This window comes from Candoia aspera, chromosome 1, assembly GCF_035149785.1.
Source record: "Candoia aspera isolate rCanAsp1 chromosome 1, rCanAsp1.hap2, whole genome shotgun sequence".
In the NCBI taxonomy this organism is placed as follows: Eukaryota; Metazoa; Chordata; class Lepidosauria; order Squamata; family Boidae; genus Candoia; species Candoia aspera.
Genome location: NC_086153.1, coordinates 3,022,501 through 3,043,217, shown reverse-complemented (window position 1 = coordinate 3,043,217; position 20,717 = coordinate 3,022,501). Strand labels below are relative to the sequence as shown.

The 20,717-nt window shown below is 42.7% G+C and overlaps 2 protein-coding genes across 3 annotated transcripts in view; one reads left to right on the top strand and one right to left on the bottom strand.

Moving 5' to 3' along the window:
* The first annotated feature begins 478 nt into the window (after nucleotides 1-478).
* On the top strand, nucleotides 479-14,074 carry ASPA (aspartoacylase). Of its 2 annotated transcripts, XM_063295567.1 has the most exons (6): nucleotides 481-858; nucleotides 7,799-7,994; nucleotides 10,238-10,331; nucleotides 10,893-11,000; nucleotides 12,102-12,211; nucleotides 13,230-14,074. In XM_063295567.1, the coding sequence occupies exons 1-6, from the start codon at nucleotides 620-622 to the stop codon at nucleotides 13,419-13,421; spliced, it is 939 nt and encodes a 312-aa protein (XP_063151637.1). In that variant the 5' UTR covers nucleotides 481-619; the 3' UTR covers nucleotides 13,422-14,074. The 2 variants fall into 2 exon arrangements, with proteins under 2 accessions (XP_063151644.1, XP_063151637.1); XM_063295574.1 differs by lacking the exon at nucleotides 10,893-11,000 and having other exon boundaries at nucleotides 479-858.
* A 1,316-nt stretch (nucleotides 14,075-15,390) lies between these two features.
* TRPV3 (transient receptor potential cation channel subfamily V member 3) overlaps nucleotides 15,391-20,717 on the bottom strand; it is a 48,983-nt gene continuing 43,656 nt past the window's right edge. Inside the window, exons 14-17 of the mRNA XM_063291093.1 lie at nucleotides 19,096-19,367; nucleotides 18,828-18,940; nucleotides 17,543-17,613; nucleotides 15,391-15,485 (exon numbers count right to left, since the gene is read on the bottom strand). Coding sequence (XP_063147163.1) covers nucleotides 15,391-15,485; nucleotides 17,543-17,613; nucleotides 18,828-18,940; nucleotides 19,096-19,367 — 551 coding nt within the window. The remainder of the gene's footprint in view (nucleotides 15,486-17,542; nucleotides 17,614-18,827; nucleotides 18,941-19,095; nucleotides 19,368-20,717) is intronic.

The window sequence follows — 20,717 nt, the reverse complement described above, 5'->3', positions numbered from 1 at the left end:
CCAAAAATGGGGTCCGTCTCACACCCAGGCTTGAACACAGAGCCACGTTTTCAAGGCCTTTACTCTACTGCTATTTATCGTACAGTTTAAAAAATTACGTTTATGAGTGACGAGCAGAAACCTCTTCGTGAAGGGCGATGCTTTACATATTATCCTTAATAAATGGAACAGATAGAGGTGCAAAAGGAGGGCTGCGGGACAGCGTATTTCAGAATACTGGATCTTTTAAACTATTCTTTAAGCCGCGCAGCATTTTTAATATCTCTGTTATTATTTGCACTTATCTCCTGAAATAAAATGCAGTGTATTTTTTTTCCCCTCCCAGAATCTAAAGGAAGAAACCTCCTGTTGCCTTAGGTGCTGGACTTAGAAGTTGAACTTCTCTTCAAGCTTATTTCAATATATAACTCTCCAAATATAGCTAGGAGGAGGGAGGAGGGAGTTTGAGAGGGAGGAGGAGAGTTGAGCGAGGAACACCCATGTAAACGGAAAAGAGTTGTTAGAAGCAGGTCTTCTCAGCCAACCCAGGCAGACCAAAGTACTGTAGGCATTAAACTTTATTTTGCTTGGTAGCTTCTCCCTGTTCTTCGGCTTGGGCTGCTGGCAGCGGATCTGCAGAATGAATCCCTGCCAAGTCCTGCGCGACGCCCCCGTCCGAAAAGTTGCCATCTTCGGAGGGACTCATGGCAATGAGTTGTCGGGGGTGTTTCTGGTCAAGTCCTGGCAGGAAGATGGAGCAGAGATCCAAAGAGCTGGGTTGGAGACACGGCCTTTCCTTGCCAACCCAAGAGCTGTGGAAAAATGCTGCAGATATGTAGACTGTGACCTGAACCGGGTTTTTGATTCTGAAAATCTGGGGTAAGCTGAACCGTACTGGTGTGTGATTTCGGGGCGTGTAGTAAACTGGATTCACCTTGGTCCTCTAAGCCTTGCCCGGATTTGCACACCGCTGAAACTCAGAGCCGTGGTGCATGGATCTCGGGGAGTTTTAGATTAAACCCAAGGATTAAGAAAATGTGTGTGAAAATTTGTTTTCACGTATGTCCTCCCTGATTAAATTGCAATTTACCCCAAGGGCGGGGGCATCCTGAATATAAGATGAACCCTCCTAGGCAGAAGGGTTACTCCTTCTCCATTTCAGCATTCCCACAAAATTCTCCATTGCTCCATTCCCAGGGAACTGAAACCAATCCTACCATATTAATGCTCGTCTTTGTGGGGAAAAGCATAGTCTTCTGTTCCAGTAAATATGTATGCCTGCGAGAATGTTTACAGGCTGTGCAATCTTTTATGCCACTGTTGCATGCTCCAAAGGACTGGGAAAATTTGGGAAGCAAAGCCACTCTTCTTTAACCCCTGACATGCTCCGTTTTCCTCTTTGTCCTCATGGACCTTTCCAGCATTAGAAGCGTTTGCTCTCAGCAATACGAGGATTCCAACCCCGAATTTCCTTCTCCAAAGTCGTAATCCTTGGAGGGGAGAATCCTGTTTTTACAGCCCTTGTAATCGCTTTCCTTGGCTTGCAGCCTTCTGCTGAATTCCAGCAATATGAGCAGCCAATTCCATGCAACTAAGGATTGTTTGGATTCAGACTGCACGCCAAGAGGTACGTTAGACTGCTTTAAAAAAAGAATTTTCGAAAACTGCTTGCTAGGTGCGTTTCATTGCCCTTAAACACCTGAAGTAGGTCACATAACAAAAGTTGCCTATTTCACTCATCCCCACCCAGTACATTGAACTGCTGGGGAAATCTGTCCGTGCAGAATAGCGTTGGTGTCTGAAGCAACACCAAAATCAAGATGCGGTCAATGAGCATGTTCGCTCTTCCCACTCCATTGCAAGCAGAACCAGCAGATGAAAAGGGATCCTTGTGGTTCATAGTACATCAGAGGAAATAGACACAGACCCCCCAAATTAGATGGGTGCGGTTAGGTTTCTCATCCTTTTAAAAATGCATAGGAAGCTAATTGCTTGCCAGCCTGAAAGCTGAATGTGAATCAGTACAGTTTTGCAGCCTGTGTATACAATTAAACTCCTGTGATTAATCTGAGATCTTGGTGTCATTTTTCACGTGTCCTGAAATGAACTTGGAGAGGAATTTAGCTCTGTGGGACGTTGAGAATGGTACTGTGCAAACAGCATTAACAGCAGCAAACTGCCAAATAGAGGAAGGCCGTTAAAATATAAATAGGAGGGTTTCAAATATGTATTACGAGTCAATTATATGAAGGTTTTTAAGAAAGTGTGTATGGTGTAACGAGACCTGCACAAAAACCGATTCATTTATAGGTGTCATTGAAACACTTGTTCTGAAGGGGGAACCACTGATATTAATACTAAGGAAGGTTAATGTAAAACAGGTGAACTTCCAGGTAGTCAACTATTAATTTGGACTTTGGTATAAGATGTTACCGATAGTGAGAGCCAGCACTCACTGGCTAAGTTAATGAAAAACATTTCCAGATACATCTTGAGATATTTTTTTATTATTTAATAAAATGTAGGTGCCCTAATCCAACACAATCCTAGATAGATCGGGTGCTTTATGTATAAGAGGAGCCGTGTGCAAGATATTTCTTCCGATCCGATCCGTGTGTGTCAGTGCCTCCCTCCCCTCCCCTCCCCTGGGATATTTTCAGGACTGGCACAATAAGATGGGACGTGGGCTGAATCCAGAAGCTGCAGTGGGTCCAGAATGCAGCAGCACAGGTAGATAAGGGCAGGTCATATTACATCCACATAACACGTTGCAAGCTGGGCTGGTTCCCAATAGGCTTCCAGGTGCAGTTTAAGATGCTGGGAATCATCCATGAAGCCCTACATGGTTCAGAGCCAGGTTACTTATGGGACCACCTGCCTCCAGTTGTCTCCACCAGTCCCACATGGTCTTCCAGTACCATTGGTGGGACCAGGGAAGGGTGTCTTCTCTGTGGCGTTCGGTGGGACCAGGGAAGCGTGACTTCTCTGTGGCAGCTCCTACTCTGTGGAATGATCTCCTCCCACCCCAAAATGTGATTGGTGTCAGTCAGGTTAATCTTTCGGGAAGCATTAAAAACTTGGCCTTTCCTCTAGGCATTTGGGCTGGATTATTAGATGTTCCCATTTTGAATGGTGCAAGTTGGAATGAATGATTCTGAACATATATTTTGCCCTTTCCCTGCTGTTATTATTGTTTTTTATTGTTGCAATTTTGTGTTAGCTCCCCTAAGTGGCTTTGGAGAGTTGAATAACCATCTAAGTTGGATCAATAAACCACTAAATCAAATCTCTCTTCCCCCAAAATACTTCATAATATCGAGTAACTGTGATACTGAGAGCAAACTTATTCTGAGGCTATGAATCATTTTGCTGCCCAAACGGGAACAGATCCCGTAAAATTTGTTTTCTTTGGCTCTACAGCTGCTGAGCACCAGTTATACCAATAAAAAAGGGCACCAGGTAGATTGGAGAACCCTGGAAGATGTCATTGTCTTGACAGGAGAAATCCTGGCGCTCCATTTTTTTGCACGTCCTACTAGTACAGTGCTTATCAATCTCAGCAACTTTAAGATGGGTGGACTTCAACTCCCAGAATTCCCCAGCCAGCCAGCTTTAAGATGCATAGACTTCACTGTACTAGTAACACGATAAGCTTCAGCCTCCCCAGCATCCCATTTGCCCTCTCTTCCTCCTGTTTTAATTTTTTTTTTAAATTCTATGTAAGATGCCGAGGGTCTTCTTGACTGTAGCAGGATAGAAATGCACTTAATAAACAAACAAACAAACAAACAAACCTTACCTCCAGTCACATTCATCAGGAACCTGATAAATAAGTAGGTCTACAGTCGTAAAAAATGATAAAATCAATAATTCATAGTTACGGCTGATTCATTACAGCTTGGCCTGCGTTAAAACTATTTTGTCACCGCAATCTTCTGAGCGGTGTGATGTCTTGCTGGCACTTTGCTCCATGCCAGCTGCTGATGGTGGTGGTGGTGGTGGTGGTGGTGGTTATTATTTTTATGGAAAGCATCTAAAAACAATAATAAAATCAAACCAGGTGGCCCAGAGAGGTATTGGCAGGTCCACCGGTGTCAGTATTCTGAAAAGAGGTGCCAAAAATTATGAAGAAATAAGAGAAATAGGCAAGGAATCAGAAAGGGGGTGGTGGTAGATGTCGGGTAAGAGGACAAGCCGTTCTCAAAAATAAAAATTGCTCTGATATAGTTGGGAAGGGAAGTTGGTTGAGCATCCCTTCCTCCCCCCCAACAGCTGCTTAGTGGAATTTTTTGCTGATCATCACGCAATGTACGGAACGAGAGCCAAAAGATGGCTTTTCTTAACTTCCTCCCCAAGCAGAAGTGCGATAACAGAAGAAACTTTGAAATCAATTTGTTCTACCGAATTCCTTCAACTGCTGCTGCCGCTCACGTCCTCGGCACAATGCGCTGAAAAGCCATATCCCATTTCAGCTTCCAGCAGCTGCTTTTCATTTAAAAAAAGCCCATCAAAAGGGGGGGGAAAATCCTCTTGTGTGTAGTTGGGCTCTATACCTTTCTGCAAATTATAACTGGAGAAAACAATTTTCTGCATAGCTGAAAAAAATAAAAATTAAAAAAGGAGGAATCCCAAGTCTGTTCCTTACCAGCAATCGGGCAGGAATGCCATCTCCTCTTAAGGAGTAAAATCTTCTGGGAATCTTCTTTAATCAAGCTATTTACTCCTGGTTTCCTCCCCCTTTCAAAGACAAGCAACTTTATTCAAGCAGGTGATTATAGTCCAGTTGTTTTGTAGTCCAGCCTGAGAAGGAATGAGGCTCAGATAAAGACAACACGATTTTCTCTGAAATATTTTTGGATTACTATTTGTTTATTTATTAAACAGCTTTATAAGGCTGCCCAACTCACACACCTTACAGGATTAAATTAAAATTAAAATTAAAATTAAAATTAAAATTAAAATTAAAATTAAAATTAAAATTAAAATTAAAATAAATTAAAATTAAAATTAAAATTAAAATTAAAATAAATTAAATTTAAAATTAAATTTAAATTTAAAATTAAATTAAATTAAATTAAATTAAATTAAAATTCGATAAATAAATAAATAAATAGAATTAAATTTAAGACAATGCTAAACCCTCCCAGACTGCTAATCCTTCTCATGTGCTCCGTGGACCCAAAGCATAATCTCTTAGAATAACTGATCTTGGTAGCTGATAGATGTTGTCGCATTGCTGCATTGACAGCATAATTAAAGGACCTCATCAAGTCACTTGCCATGTTCAGGGAAGAGATCGCTTCATTCTCCAGGGCAAGAGATGTCATCGCCCGCCAGTGGCTGACTCCTTTGGACAAACCATCTAGTATCAAGACAAAATAATCAGTGGGCACAAATCTGCTCCCAGAAACAGGAATATCCAGAAATCCACAGGGAAACCTTTCCATTCTCCACAATTCTCTTGTCACTGACCTTGAGAAAAAGATTTGCAAGCCCATTTGGTCAAAAACAAAGCTACAGTCCATTTTAATGCTATTTCTCATAGATAAAAGGTGAGTTTTCTTAGCAGTATGTAAGTTAAATTCAGGGCAGAAAGTTCTGTATCACATTGATCTAATTACTGCTTTATTCAAAATCACTAAAATAATTCTCACTTCTCAACTCTTCTTTTACTACCCCCTCCCTCCCAAAGAACAGCTTTGAGTATATATCCAGGTAGTCCTCGTTTAGCGACCACAATTGGGACCAGCAACTCAGTCATTAAACGAAGCAGTCGCTAAGTGAACCCGTGACTGGGCTTACGATCTTACTTCAGCTTGGCTTGGCTTTACAGATCTGCCAAAGTCATAAATGCAAGGCATGGTTGCAAAGTTACTTTTTCATCACTGTCATAACTGCGAATGGTCACTAAATGAGGCGGTCACTAAACGAGGACTACCTGTAATATTCTTTCTTGACACTCTGTGCACCAGAAAAAGTCACCTGTGCTATGGAAGTTTATGGAATTGTGGAAGGAAAGCTTGAAGGGGCCAACGTGAGTTTCCCTTCCTTATGGTTTGGTGTCCCCTGGGATTTTAAGCAAATAGAATCCACCCCAACCCTATAAACTGATCAAGACTGAGATTGAGAAGCAACTCAATCTCACAGGGAGTAATTGCAACTCCAACCTGCAGCAGAGCCTTCTGCTGGGCAGGAGCATAAATGTCCAAAGGCAAGTTCAAAGAAATTTCACCCCTGCATAAAAAGGAGTGATATTCCCAGTCCCTAATGAAGAGGGCCGGAGTAAGAACTGTGCAAGGCTGCCTTAATTGTTAAGAAGGGTGGGCAGTTAAGAAGACAGGGCAAATGGGAAATGTATATTTGTTTATTTAGTTTATTTATTAGATTTATATTACCGCCCCTCTCCTCCAACGTGTAGCCTTGCTGAGCCTTGTAAATAATATGTTTGCCAGTTATAAATAAAGTATTAAGCACAGATAGGGAGATAATATGCTGAATACCCTTAGTTAGTATAATAAACATACTTCTTCTAATTAGAAAGGGAGAAGCATTCAGCCCCATGGTATGTGGTTTGTAGCATGCCTTAAAGCAGCGTTGCTCAACCTTGGCAACTTTAAGATGGGTGGACTTCCACTCCCAGAATTCCCCAGCCAGGGAGCGGAAGTCCACACATCTTAAAACAGACTGGCTGGGGAATACTGGGAACTGAAGTCCACCCATCCTAAAGCTGCCAAGGTTGAAAAACGCTGCCTTAAAGGAATCATGCCACAGGAAGAACAATTTGGCTAATCTTGAGGTGCCCCAGGACTTTGGTTGCTTTGCTGCAAAACATAAATTAAAAAAATAACATGGCTTTTTTTCTGGAGGATGTTTACACTAAAAAGAACTGTAAAAAAGAGCTGGAAGGGAGGGTCTTCAGGAATAGTCTTCCCTTGCCAGCTGAGTTGGTCTACATCAGTGGTTTTCAAACTTGGCAACTTTAAGATGTCTGGACTTCAACTCCCAGAATTTCCCATGCTGATCTTCCATAAGCTCTCTGCCAACACGTTGGCTGAAGGATTATGGGAGGTTTCATCACATCTGGAGGGCACCTGGTTGGGCAAGGGCAATCTAGCCATTTGGGGCAATATACAATTAACAAAAGGTAGCATCTAGCAGCAGTGTCTGCAGGTCAAGGGTCAACCAAATCAAGATGGTGGCCAGAACCATGCCATCGGTACCCTGTCCTGTTTTTACGGGCATCAGAGTTGCGTGGTGGTGGCCACCAACTTGACTTCTAGCTTGGCATAATATTCCGATTAGCCGGATTAATAATTGCATCTCCAAAATTGAAGACCACTGCAACAATGGCGGGAGGGGAATATCTCAGACAGAAGTTGCCATGTGTGCGAACAACTTCCAGACCAAATTTGAGAAAGGAGGAGCAGCGTTGATTGCTAGCAATGCAAACAAGGGTGCTGGGCCCCTTCCAGAACTAACAAACAGTGGTGCATTTTGTTTTAGACTCCAGTCTGCCCCAAAGAGAAGTTGGCATCCTTTTTCTTTTTAATGCTGCAGCTAAGTAGGTTAGATGGTTAGTGCCCTAAAATGGCCCTTTAGTTATACATGAATGATACAACTATCATCGTCATCTGGATTTTATACTGTATTTATGCTCAATATTATATTTGTATTTATATCTATTTATAGTATTTTAATGCTTTTATCTTTGTTGTAAACCACCCAGAGTCCCCCTTTGTGGGGAGATGGGTGGTGGCAAAATTAAATACATAAATAAAAATAAATAAGTAATATTCCTTTGGGTTCTTCTAATCCACAGCAAGGAACTTACGGGCCATGTCCCCTACGAAGTCCGAAGAGCCCAAGAAATAAATGGCCTGTTTGGTCCCAAAGGCCAACCAGAGGCTTACGACCTTATTTTTGACCTTCACAACACAACCGCTAACATGGGAGGCACCCTTATCCTCGAAAACTCCAGGGATTGCTTTGCCATTCAGATGTGCCATTATATACAGGTAAAAAAAAAAAATGAAAACCTATTTGTTGTGGCACCAAAGAGTAGTTTTATAAAATCAATGGTATATTTCTGGGGGCTGGCAAAATTTTATTGATTGATTGATCAATCAAATTTATACGCTGCCCATCGCATTGTGCCAATATTTTCCCATGATCCAAATGTGGGCCCGTTTCCATCCCCTGAACCAAGGCGATCAGGACCATTGTTCCGCCACAGGAGTTCCATGGGGGAGGGTCAAAAAAGTCAAGATGGCAGCCTCGACCGCATGATCAAAGCCCCACCCCCCCTTTTAGGTGGTGGTGTGCATGATGACCATAAAAAGGGGGCGGGGCTTTGACTGGTTGGTTTACGTGCATGAAAGTGCATTTTCAAAACATGAAAGCAAAGGAATGAATAAATGTTAGAAGCAACAAGCAGCTCTTACTAATTAGAAAATTCAAAACATGCTGGCTGGGGAATTCTGGGAGTTGAAGTCCACACTTCATAAAGTTGCCAAGTTTGAGAAACACTGTCCTTAAGCTCACACAATGCACTTTGCCCTCTCAGGCTACGACTGGGCCACTGGCTTATGTGGTAAAACACAGGATAGCTATCCAACCAGAAAAAAAAATATCGCTATTGTTTTGAATAAACAATTATGTTAGCATTTGGTTGCAAGCTCGTTAGTTGAACAGGCAGGATTTACAGGCTTGGAATAAATGCATTTTAAAACCGGCCAAGGTATTTTAACATTGTTGTTTCGGCTTCTTTTGGAATCTTCTCGGCAAATTTCAAAAAATGTAAATCTTGGTGTGCTCAAAAGCCGGCGTTTTAGATTGGCTGGCAAAGTTTCCCCATCAAAATCAATCTGGATGCCCCTGCTTGAACTTTATAGCTGCTGCCTGTCGCAGAAGACACAGTTCAGCTCAGTGCTGTCAAGATGCAGAAGTAGGGAAGTCTGTGTGTGTGTGTGTGTGTATGTGTGTAAATAAAGTCAAGATGGCAGCGCAACCACACAATCAAAGCTCTGCCGTTTTATGTGCATCGTGACCCCCCACCTTGCAGACGCCCAGAATCAGCCGTGATTTCTGCTCCCACCAATCTTGGCAACTGCTCCATTGTATTACACAGGGGAGGCTCATCTTTTTAAGTGTGCCAGCCGCACCTCTGAGTGCAAAGAGGAACTTTAATTCCTGTCTATTGACCTGCCTCAGGTATTCTTCACCTGCACATTTTGCCCTGGTAGAAAATCTTTCGGATTCAGGTATTGTGGATGGCAAAGCAAGAGTCTCTGTTCGCACAACACGCTAAATCAGGTCCGCGAACGATCCAGGGGGCTGAATTCTCACGTCACGCTAAGATTTTTTTGTTAGTCTCTTGTGGGAACGCAGCCAGTTGGATTAATTTGTGGTTCAGTGTATTGTGCAAAGCCAGAAAATCAGCTGATTCACTACCTATGTGGAGGGTGTTGGGCTGGGAAAGGTTCTGTCTTGTGCCTTCTGCCTTTTCGTTATTTCTTGTTGGCTAGGGCGTTTGGTAATCAGGATTGCAAAACAGGCTGCTTAGTATCCGGGAAGATTCTTCAAACTGGGTTCAGCCTCTGAAGGAGGAGTGGGCAGCCTTTTGTAGCGAGCCTATCTAATCTATAGGAGTATTAATTAGAAACTGGTAAGACAGATACACAACCAAGTGGGAAAAAGTAGGTTATAAAGAAGAATAAGTGATAAAAACGAAAAAGCTCCTATAAATCTGATTTTTAAAAGCCAGAGGTGTCCACAGAAGGGGGGCGGATTCACAAGATGGCAGCTGTGTGATCCCATCACATTCCCCCCCTTCTTGTGTGTGTGCGAAATGCATGTGCAAAAGGGGTGAGGCTTTGATGGCTACGTTGCACCCACCATTTTGAAGATTTTGACCCCCTCGGCAGATGCCCCTGAAAATAATTGACATTGCATGACTTCTGCTCAACTCATTTGCAACATTTACAGTTTGTTTAAAAGAGAACATGGCAGCTATAATCTGTTCTGGGCAATGAATTAGCACTGCAACAGCGTTAATTCATCGTGGCATGGAGCAAAGTTAATTGGAGCGGGCTTCGCTTTTGAGATCTAACAGATAGAGCATTAGCCAAGCAGCCTTGTACATTTTCCAACAATGTCCTATTTATCTGAATACAAGGCACTCACGGTCTTTGTTTCCAGTCTTTGACAGCTCAGCATCCACGTCTGTATAACAAGAACATTAAACAAATATTTTCCACAGGATGCTTTGTCGCCAGACAGCTGTCCGGTCTTCCTCCTTGAACATCCCAACTTGAAATATGCCACGACCCGGTCTGTAGCAAAACATCCAGTTGGTAAATACGACTCTATTATTAGCACCGTTCCACTTTTAGCAAATGCGCTTGGGTTTCTAGATACGTTTCCACTGCTCAGTATTAGCGACGGAATGAACTATTTTCCGCCACATCAATCACCTTGTTGAAGGCCAAAATTCAGTGTTGCCAGTTCTGGGCATCACCAGCAATGAAGATGGCAAAGAGTTTGAAAACTTATCCTGGAAGGAAATGGAGAAGAAGCTGGGTATAAGTAAGAAAAGAAGGCTAGAATAGCATGGGGCAGTGTTTCTCAGCCTTGGCGGCTTGAAGATGTGTGGACTTCAACTTCCAGCCAGCTGGGGAATTCTGGAAGTTGAAGTCCACCATGGAATTCTGGGAGTTGAAGTCCACCCATCTTAAAGAATGCTGGCTGGGGAATTCTGGAAGTTGAAGTCCACACATCTTCAAACTGCCAAGGTTGAGAAACACTGGTATGGAGGGTGGAACAAATCCCTCAAGGACTGTCACACAGAGGAGAACCATGTCTTCTCTGGTGTCCCCAAGGAAGAAGAAGTGATACATCCTTTGTTTCTTCTCCAGGCATTGAAGTTGGTCCTCAGCCTCAAGGGGTTCTGAGGGCGGACATTTTGGATAAAATGAGGAAGATCATCCAACATGGCCTGGATTTTGTGCAAAAGTTCAATGCAGGTACAGCATTATAAGGTAGCCCTCATAATTTATGGTCATATAGTCTGCTGATGGAGATGTAATCCTAAACATAACCAAATTCTGTGCTGTACTCCCCTCAACTGCAGTTTTCCAGTCCAGGACCCAGGCAAACCCTTTTCTAGGATGTTCTCAACATCTTCCCCACTTGAATGGCTATCAAACGTGTTCATTTCTTGCTGGGCTAAATTCTAAGGTGGATTTTCAACTCTAGTTGTTTTTTCTGTAGTGACAAAACATGTCTTCTCCTTCTGCAAAGTCTGGGGTCCTCTCTTCTGTGTTGATGTTCGCCTCTTGTTTAAAGATAACTGCTTCTTATGGGTTTTTAGCTTCTTGACAATAACTTCTATCCTTGTGTTATATAACTAGACGAGAACTTTAAAAAGTTCTTAAAGTTCTTAAAATGTGGATACAAGGCGAAGTTTTTGAATAAATTCTACTGTATGCACAACCCTAGTTATTTTATTGTGTATTATAGTGTTTTACTGATATTCTAGAGGTGACGGACTCGTCCCTGGGGGAGCTGGGGGTGTTGACGACCGACAGGAAGCTCTGGCGTGGGCTGGTCCACGAAGTCACGAAGAGTCGGAAGCGACTGAACGAATAAATAACAAATAGTGTTTTACAGTTTTATATTTTTCTTATTTATGTTTTATTCTAAACCGCCCAGAGTCCCTTTTGGGAGATGGGCGGTGATAAATTTGATTAATAAAATAAATAAGGAAATAAATGTTACAGTTTATAAGGTGTGACATGAAAAGTTCACCTTTGAGCCAGCCAACTCTTAAAAGGGCAGTTTATTGAGAATTTTCCAATCATAAGATCTAATTGTAATTTACAACCATAGATCGTTTTACAAGTAATCCATCTCAGTGGCTTCAACCACGAACCACCCAGGGTTCCCCATGTGGGGGAGACGGGCAGTGATAAAAATATGATAAACAAATAAAAATAAATAAACCATTATCCACGATGGCATCTTTAAAATAGTTTCAGTTGCTTGACATAATCAGTTGACATAAACAGATACTGTATTTCCTTCTATTGATAAACAGTTGAAGATATGCATTGTTTCCTCTGTAGGACAAGAATTCCCTCCATGGACCATTGATGTTTATAAAATAATGGAAAAAGTTGATTATCCCAGGAACAATAAAAATGAGATTATGGCTGTCATTCACCCTAATTTACAGGTAAACACACATGGTCCATCTTTTCTTTTCAACAGCAGCCGTGGGGGATCTATGTGTATAGCAAATGTTCCTATTTTGAAAGGGCCTTTCCAAATTCGCTTTCTATCAGGAAGTGTTTTTTACCTATATTCAAGACTTGTTGCCTCTTCTAAATATACTGTAATTCTTGAAACCTTTATGGGAGTACAAGCACATCTGTTCCTCTCTACTGTAAATTCTTCTCCTGTGGATATACTAATACAGTGTTTCTTACCCTTAGCAATGTTAACAGATGTGGACTTCAACTCCCAGAATTCCCCAGCCAGCATTGCTGGCTAGGGAATTCTGGGAGTTGAAGTCCACACCTCTTGTCATTGCCAAGATTGAGAAACACTGTACTAATGTAATAAAGAATTGTGTATATAACATTATCCAGGTAGGTGGTAATAAAAGCATTAGCTTATGAGCAGATAAACAGGGATGTCTTAATTCAGAAATGTGCTAAAGGCAGCAAGAAGGGAGTCAAGTTAAACCACGCCCAGATCTCCTCCAGATGAGAGATGATGCTACCTAGCACAGGAGTGAGGACTATCCTAAGCTAAATTCCAACACATTAAATCCAGTGGAACCTGCAAAAGCTGGTGTGCTCTTCCCATCCTTGAATTGAACCGTGCTCACTAAAAAAGGTGCAGTTCATCAGTGACCTGTCTAAGCTCAGCTTAGTTGGTTTTGTTAGGATGGGGCTGTTTATTGTTTAAATGATGCCCCTTGAAATGAACTTGAGTCTAGACTTCCTTTAAACAGCCTAGGGTTGTTTAGTCTAGACTTCCTTTAAACTTCCTTTAAACAGTGTTTCTGAGGCTTGGCAACTTTAAGATGGGTGGACTTCAACTCCCAGAATTCCCCAGCCAGCCATGCTGGCTGGGGAATTCTGGGAGTTGAAGTCCACCCATCTTAAAGTTGCCAAGCTTGAGAAACACTGGCCTTAACCAATCTGTTGCACATTTGTCTGCAAGATTATCTTGTTCCTGCCCCATAGGATCGAGACTGGCAGCCACTCAATCCGGGTGATCCCATGTTCTTGACTTTGGAAGGAAAGATGATCCCGTATGAAGGCGAAACCACAGTATACCCAACTTTTGTGAACGAGGCTGCGTATTACGAGAAGCAGCAAGCTTTCGTAACCACAGTGAAGGAAAAATTGAGCGCAAAAGGGCTCAAAGTCTCTTAGACTTGGATTTTTTTTTTCAGTTCCTCTTAAGAGCCTACAAATATTTGGCATTTCTTATCCAGGATGGCCTGAAAACACTGTAGATCGTTGACCAAAATGTCAATTTTTTTCATTGTAAGAAATAGCGCTTACTGAGAGCAGCTGGAAAACAATGCGCACTGTAAATAATTCTAAACGGATTAATATGTGCTTTACCGTTGCTGTTTTGATAAATGCTTTTTCAGGGGTGGTCTTGAGGCCGTGGTCAGAAAAGTCAAGATGGTGATTGCAATGGTGCTCACCAGTTTTTATATGCGCTGTGGCCACCATCTTGACTTTTCTGACATACCCTGCAGACGCCCATCAGCATGAAGTCATTTTTTAAACCAGAGGGCAACATCTATTTCATATTTCATGTGCCCTGAAGAAAAGTGGTGAAATATGAGGAGAAAGAGCATTTCATGAAACCTATGAAGATGGTATCTCAATGTAGTTTTGTGCCAGTAAGGGCCTCTGTAATGCTCCTGGCATAGGCCCCTGACAGAAAATACTGTCCTATTAATTTGCAAGAACAGTGCTGTGAAAGGGTATTACATCCCTGTAGTTAACTTAATGAAGTGTGGCCAACTATTAAGATAGCATTCTGAGTCACAGGATAAATGATTTCTCAAGAACATCTTTATCTGCAGCTGGATAATTCAGAATTAATGTGTGAGAGGAGAAGAGAAATTACCTGGAGAAAGCAAGGGAGGCCATGTCTGGAAAAAGAATTATGATAAGGGAGTTTTATGGCCAAATCGCCCAACATTTCTGAACTCTTTAACTTGTCAGCAACTCTATTTTCAATCAGAGCATTGACAGCTGAGTCAAGAGGACACTTTAGAGCTGAAAACCAGGTATAAGGAAGAGTTACAATATGTCCTCAGAATGAGAATGAGGGTGCTTTCCTGACATTCACAGAATTGCACACTACTGAGATATATATGTTTATAAAACAATTGACTTTATTTCTCTTTGCAATAAATACTTTTTAAAAAAAACACAGTTACAGGCCTGATAAATCCCTGGACAAAATCATGAAGTTCCGAAAAATTATGACGGCACATTGCAATTTCTCTAACTTTTCTGCAGGAAGACTTTTCCCAAATAGCCATCTGGCTCAGAAGTGCTGATCAAAAAGCAGAGAGTTGCTCTGGCCACTCTCTCCAACACACCATCATTCCGAAACATAACTTAAAAAATCCATTCAGTCAAGGTCCATGAGGATCAAGGCACAACTACTTGAATAAATACTGTGCATACTTGGACACCAAGAATTTTCTTTGGTGATACATACATCACACACACACACACACACACACAGTGTACAAAAATGCCCCAAATTGGTTGCTACCTCCACAAATTTCCCATTAAAAGGTGATGTTTCTTTCAAATTAAATATAAATTCCCAGTGCAAACATCTAGGGATTGTTCTTAGCAATGGTGCAATTGCCACTTTTTAGATGTTGGGCCTTCCATCGGAGGACTAACCAGGCCCAATCGTGCTTGGTTTTCAAGATTAGCCCAAATTGGTTTGATATAGCCTCTTGGTCGAGTACTCTCCCATTAACACAGGAAAGAAGACTGCCATGGTCCCTTCACTTTCTCTCTAGCCTGGGCACGTCCCCAATCCAAGAGCAGAAATCGCTCCCAACATGGTCAGTGCTGGAGATTTTGTCCTGTGGTTTCACTTGAAATCTGAAATGTATTTCCTTTGGGTGATGTCCTCGTCCCCTAATACAGAAGTCAACAGCTTCTCATGAAGCCGAGAAGGTCTGCATTTTGACCCTTCTTCTCCCTCCTTTACATCTCTTTCTCAACCCTTCTGCAGCGCAGCAGGGTCACAACGCTACTCTGTCCAAGCTCGGGAACGGAGTGCCTGGTGCATCCGGCCTCTCGCGCCGCTTTCCCGAAGCTGAGTCTTCCCCTTCCAATATTGCCCAACGCACAGCTAAACTGTAGTCTCCGGCAAGTCGTAAATTTCTTCATAGGCATTCAGGGTGGTTTTGCTGTTGCTCCTTGACGTATCTTGCATCCTGCAGCAATCTAAAATGAAAAATGGGGAACGCAGGGTATCAATTCATTCAGAGGGTCATCTCCATTTACCTTCGAGTAAGGAATGGAATATACTTCTGAGTAGGCATGTAGAAGATTGCACAACATGTGATGTGTTTTTTCCAGGGGTATCCACAGTGTAAGGTCAAAAATGCCAAGATGGTGGCCACAATAACGTGATCAAAGCGCTCATTTTTGTGACACCCCAAAAACGGGCAGAGCTTTGATTGCCCCATCATGGTTACCCTTTTGACTTTTTTGACCACACCTACCAACAGTCCTGCATTTTCTAAATACACTAGCATCATATGCACCTCATTTATCAATTGCCCATTTGTTAGGAGTATGGCAGAAGAATTAGGAACTGTCATACACTGGGGAAAACCAGGAGTCGGTCTGGCACCCAATGACAGGATCCCTTCAGATATTTCCCATTCCCGTCCCCCGGAGTTGTCAAAAATGTTGGACTTTCTACACAGAAAGCATTCAAAATGCATGAAAGTCTTGGGGGCTGGATTGGACCAAAGGTTTAGCTTCTCAATCACACAATGGCTATGCAGGTGAAAGGAACAGTAATAACCACCTTCCCCCCAGCCGTTGATATTTAATCTGCCCACAGATGGGACAAACTGATTTAATTCATATTCAAGTGACACCTTATCCAATTACAAGTGAATTTTTTCCTTACTGTATGAACTTAGGCATCATTTGAAATGTCCACTTTTCTGATGGTTGACATTCCCTGCACCAGTTAATAGAATAGAATAGAATAATATAAAATAATAGAATAGAGTAGAATAATATAAAATAGAATAGAATAGAATAGAATAATATAAAATAATAGAATAGAGTAGAATAATATAAAATAATAGAATAGAACAGAACAGAATAGAATAATATAAAATAATAGGATAGAATAGAATAATATAAAATAATAGAACAGAACAGAATAGAATAGAATAGAATAATATAAAATAATAGAACAGAACAGAACAGAACAGAACAGAATAGAATAGAATAGAATAGAATACTTTATTGGCCAAGTATGATTAGCCGTACAAGGAATTTGACTTCGGTGCAAGAGCTCACAATACATTTACGTCACATCAAAAATAAACAATAGTAAAGCAATAATGTTATTCACTAAAACTGTGCAATCAAGAAAGAAAAAAAAATGGAAGGAAATAATACTACGGCTATGAACTAACACACGCTCACATTTAAAGGGAGAATTAAGGGACAGCACACTGCATCTGTTGTCTAACATATGTTCACATTTAACCGAGCATTACCGGTCACATCTTAGCAGTCATGTCTTATCATACAGAATAGGGGAAATGCCTAGATTCGGGGACAAAATGTTCCAAATGCAGTATTTTAAGGGGTAAGGTAAAGGTAAAGGTTTCCCTTGACGTAAAGTCCAGTCGAGTCCGACTCTAGGGGGCGGTGCTCATCTCCGTTTCTAAGCCTTGGAGCCGGCGTTGTCCATAGGACACTTCCGGGTCATGTGGCCAGCATGACTCACGGAACGCCGTTACCTTCCCGCTGAAGCGGTACCAATTAATCTACTCACATTTGCATGTTTTCGAACTGCTTGGTGTGCAGGAGCTGGGATTAACAACGGGAGCTCACCCCGCCGCGCGGTTTCGAACCGCCGACCTTCCGATCGACAGCTCAGCGGTTTAACCCGCAGCGCCACCGCGTCCCTATTTTAAGGGGACACGTCTGTAAATTTTGTACAGTAAGCGAAATCACAAACAAATAGATGTTTGGAGCAAAGTCAGTGGGGAAAGCCAGATTTGCTTAACAGCCACGGCAAAAAAGGTCGTAAAATCAGGTGTGGCTCACTTAACAACTGCCTTGTTTAGCGATGAGAGTTCTGGTCCCAGTTGTGGTTGTAAGTCGAGGACTACTTGTATATGTATTTCTATTGCCTGGGACTGATTATTTAATGGTGACTGACATATGCACCTCTGTGACCTGTAAACATGTCTAAGGAAAAAATATCTAGGCTTTGTTTTAAAAATATGTCACTCCTTGTGTGTTACCTGTTTGTCCTGGATCTTCATTGATAAAGGCCACGTGAGTTTTCCACTCTGTCCATTTGACTTCATTGATCCTAGTTACAGAGGACAGAAATTAATTCATTCTTATTCTTAATCAATCCATGATTTATCAGCACACCGAAAAGGGATGAACTATTAATTATTTATGTAGAAGCCACACTCTCTTTCACGACTGGCATTGATTAGGGAAGCTTTCTGGAATGGCCTTTTCTCTTTAAAATATTATTTGAATATAGCATTATGCAACTCTACAGTGTATTTTAAAGTAATCGCACTGTCTTCACATTTCTAAAAATGCAGCGATAAATTTGGATTCACTTCAGACCTGTTTTAAAATAAACTGAGCTAAACCTCAATGAAAGAAGATAGAAGGGAGAAATTATGGGGTGCCTGGGAAGGGAAGGGAAGGCTGACAGGGATCCTCAAGTGGAAGGAGGGGAATCTCAGCAGCTCAGCCCAGGTGGGGAGAAATCTGGGAAGAAGCGTTTCAGATCATTCAAAGCAACTCTGCTTTAATGAACTCACGAAAAACAAGGCTGGGAAATGCCTCTTGTGTTTCCAAGATTCTGTGTGTGAGTGTTAAAGATCCTTTATTGAAATCCGGGTTTTCTTGGTTTCGTTGATCTTGTTACTGCTAAGTTAATGGCCTTATTAAAATCACACCCTTTTAGCAGACCGAAGATTGCACCAAGGCCGAAGGTTGCTGAGGTATGACCAAACACAATTCATAATATCCTCCGATAGTTTGAAAACTCAGCTGTGACTCTGCTCAGCGCTTTCTGCAGAAGCCCAGCGCTCTATTAGGGCCAAGGGCCACGTGTCTCCAAACGTCCTGGCCTTCAAATTTTAGAGATGGGAAGATCGGAGGTTTTTTTTCTCCTGCAAATGAAACCTTGGTGCGAAACGTTGCTTATTTTATGTTGATGTGCATAAAAGGAAGCTCAAGAAAGGAGCATGTCTGAAAATGGGAATTGGCTATATAAGCGGAGTTTGGGGGGAGTCCACGGGGGTGACAAAAGTCAAAGTGGAGGCAGCCATGCGATCAATGCCTATGAAAAAGGGCCAGAGCTTTGATCAAGTGATCACAGCTGCCATTTTGACTTTTTTGACCCCCTTCCCCATCCACAGGAGGAATTGCTTCTTGATATTTCGGAGTCGCATCTGAAATATGTTTGGGGACAACAGTCGAATGCTTCTGTAACCGCATTCCGCTTTCCTCCCTCCACCCACGCAGAGCAAAATTCCTCCCGTTTTGCACACAAATTACCTTAAACATAACCGCGTGTCGTTGTCGGCCACTTTGCACCATTCCCCGAGTTGGAATCTCCTCCTCAGGAATTTGGGGAGAAGCTTTTCGATTTCCACAATCGTCCTCGCTCTCTGGAGGCAACAGCGATAACGAACAGGCGGCATTAGAGAGAGGCTCGCGAACGTTTCCCATCCGCCGGCCAAGGCAGGGGATGAACAGTGGAATCTGCAGGCAGTTCAATCCCAGTTGCCTGGAAGGAATAGCCCCGCCCCGCCCCCGAGCCAACCTGCAGCCGCCAGATGTGCTCGCTCTCTTTGGAGATGTCTTCCACGGTCTCTCCCATCAGCGCAATGAGCATGTTGAGGAGCAAGACGAAGGTCAGGATCACGAAGGAGATGAGCAGCAGCAAAAAGAGGACGGGGTACTTGGCGTTCTTGGGAACGTCCAGCTCGCCAAGGCCTAAGGTGAGCATGAATAAGTCAATCTCGATGCTCCCCAGGATGCTGTATTCGTTGCACTTGCTGTCTTCAGGGCACGAGTCAACCAAGGCTGCAAGAGCTGAGTTTAAAACAGAAAGGGGGATAAGATTAGACTCTCTGGACAGGTAGTCCTTGACTTACGACCATTCGTTTAGCGACCGTTCAAAGTTACGATGGTGCTGGAAAAAGTGACTTATGGTGGGTCCTCGTGCTTGGGAATTCCTGATCAAAATTCAGGCGCTCGGCCACCGACGTGTATTTACAACGGTTAGAGCATCCTCAGGTCACTTTGTGACCTTCCCAGCCAGCTTCCGACAAGCAAAGTCAGTGGGGGAAGCCGGATTTGCTTAACGACCATGTAATTTGCTTAATGACCGTGGCAAAAAAGGTCGTAAAATTGGGCATGACTCACTTAGCAACCGCCTCACTTGGCGATGGAAAGTCTGATCCCAATTGTGGTCGTACATCGAGGACTCTGTGAACTCGAAGATTAGAATATCCTCCCAGCGCTCCCCACAAATGTGTCAGGAGTCCAAAATAGGGTGTCCGCAGGAAGGTCGTCAAAAAGTCAACTCTGAAATTTTGATGTACACACCTTGACTTTTTGATCCCCCCCCCTGCAGACACCCCTGCTGCGAGATATTAATTATAACTGACACCCCCTGCAAGGCTTCATTCATGCAGCTCACTAAGCCATGATATGACAAACCATGGTTTATCGTGCAAACTATAATGGAGCCTGGGTGTTCACCCCAGCTGTTAAGGCACGAACGAGCAGGATGTCCGGTCTAACAGGTTTCACAAACCAGCCCCAATATTGTGGTATTTGTGCCTGTGAGTCTGTCTTGACTCCTGTACCAGCACCAGAAACAATTTTGGAAGAAAAAGGGGGAAGTTTATTTGTTGTCTGTCTGCCTGTCTGTCTATTTATTGCCATGTAATTTTCAGAAGAAAAATAACACTCTATTTTCCTTCAGTACTTCCACCTTAAACAGGCTCTCTGATCTGCTGATTTTGATGGTGTTCGCTCTCAGTTTAGGACTGAGTTTTAATTCTGACGGTGAAAAGTGCCTTTCCTTCAAGGAGGTGTGTGGGTCCCACCATAAAAGGCTGGTGCGGTGGATGCCCTCGGTGGTGGAGATATTGGGCCAGCACATGAGAACTTCTCCATTCAAATCCCCCTTTGGCCACCGAAACTCACAAGCGAATGAGCCTAGGACGCCGAACCACGAACTAGCCGACTGCATTTTAGTTGAACATCCGATTCCCTTCCCAATAATCAGGGTTATCCACAGGGTCAAAATGGTGGCCATGTCAGAACAAGCAAAGCTTTGCATGTGTGAGGCGCATAAAAAGGGACAGGGTTTCGATGGCACAGTGGCCAACGCCATTGTGCCTTTTTTGGACTCCCCCCCCCCATGGATGCCCC

Bases quoted from the DNA above. Each gene is read 5' to 3' on its own strand.
- ASPA (XM_063295567.1), top strand. From the start codon at position 620: ATGAATCCCTGCCAAGTCCTGCGCGACGCCCCCGTCCGAAAAGTTGCC. The intron at 859-7,798 runs GTAAGCTGAACC...TCTAATCCACAG, and splicing joins TTTGATTCTGAAAATCTGGG to CAAGGAACTTACGGGCCATG. The intron at 12,212-13,229 runs GTAAACACACAT...CCTGCCCCATAG, and splicing joins TCATTCACCCTAATTTACAG to GATCGAGACTGGCAGCCACT.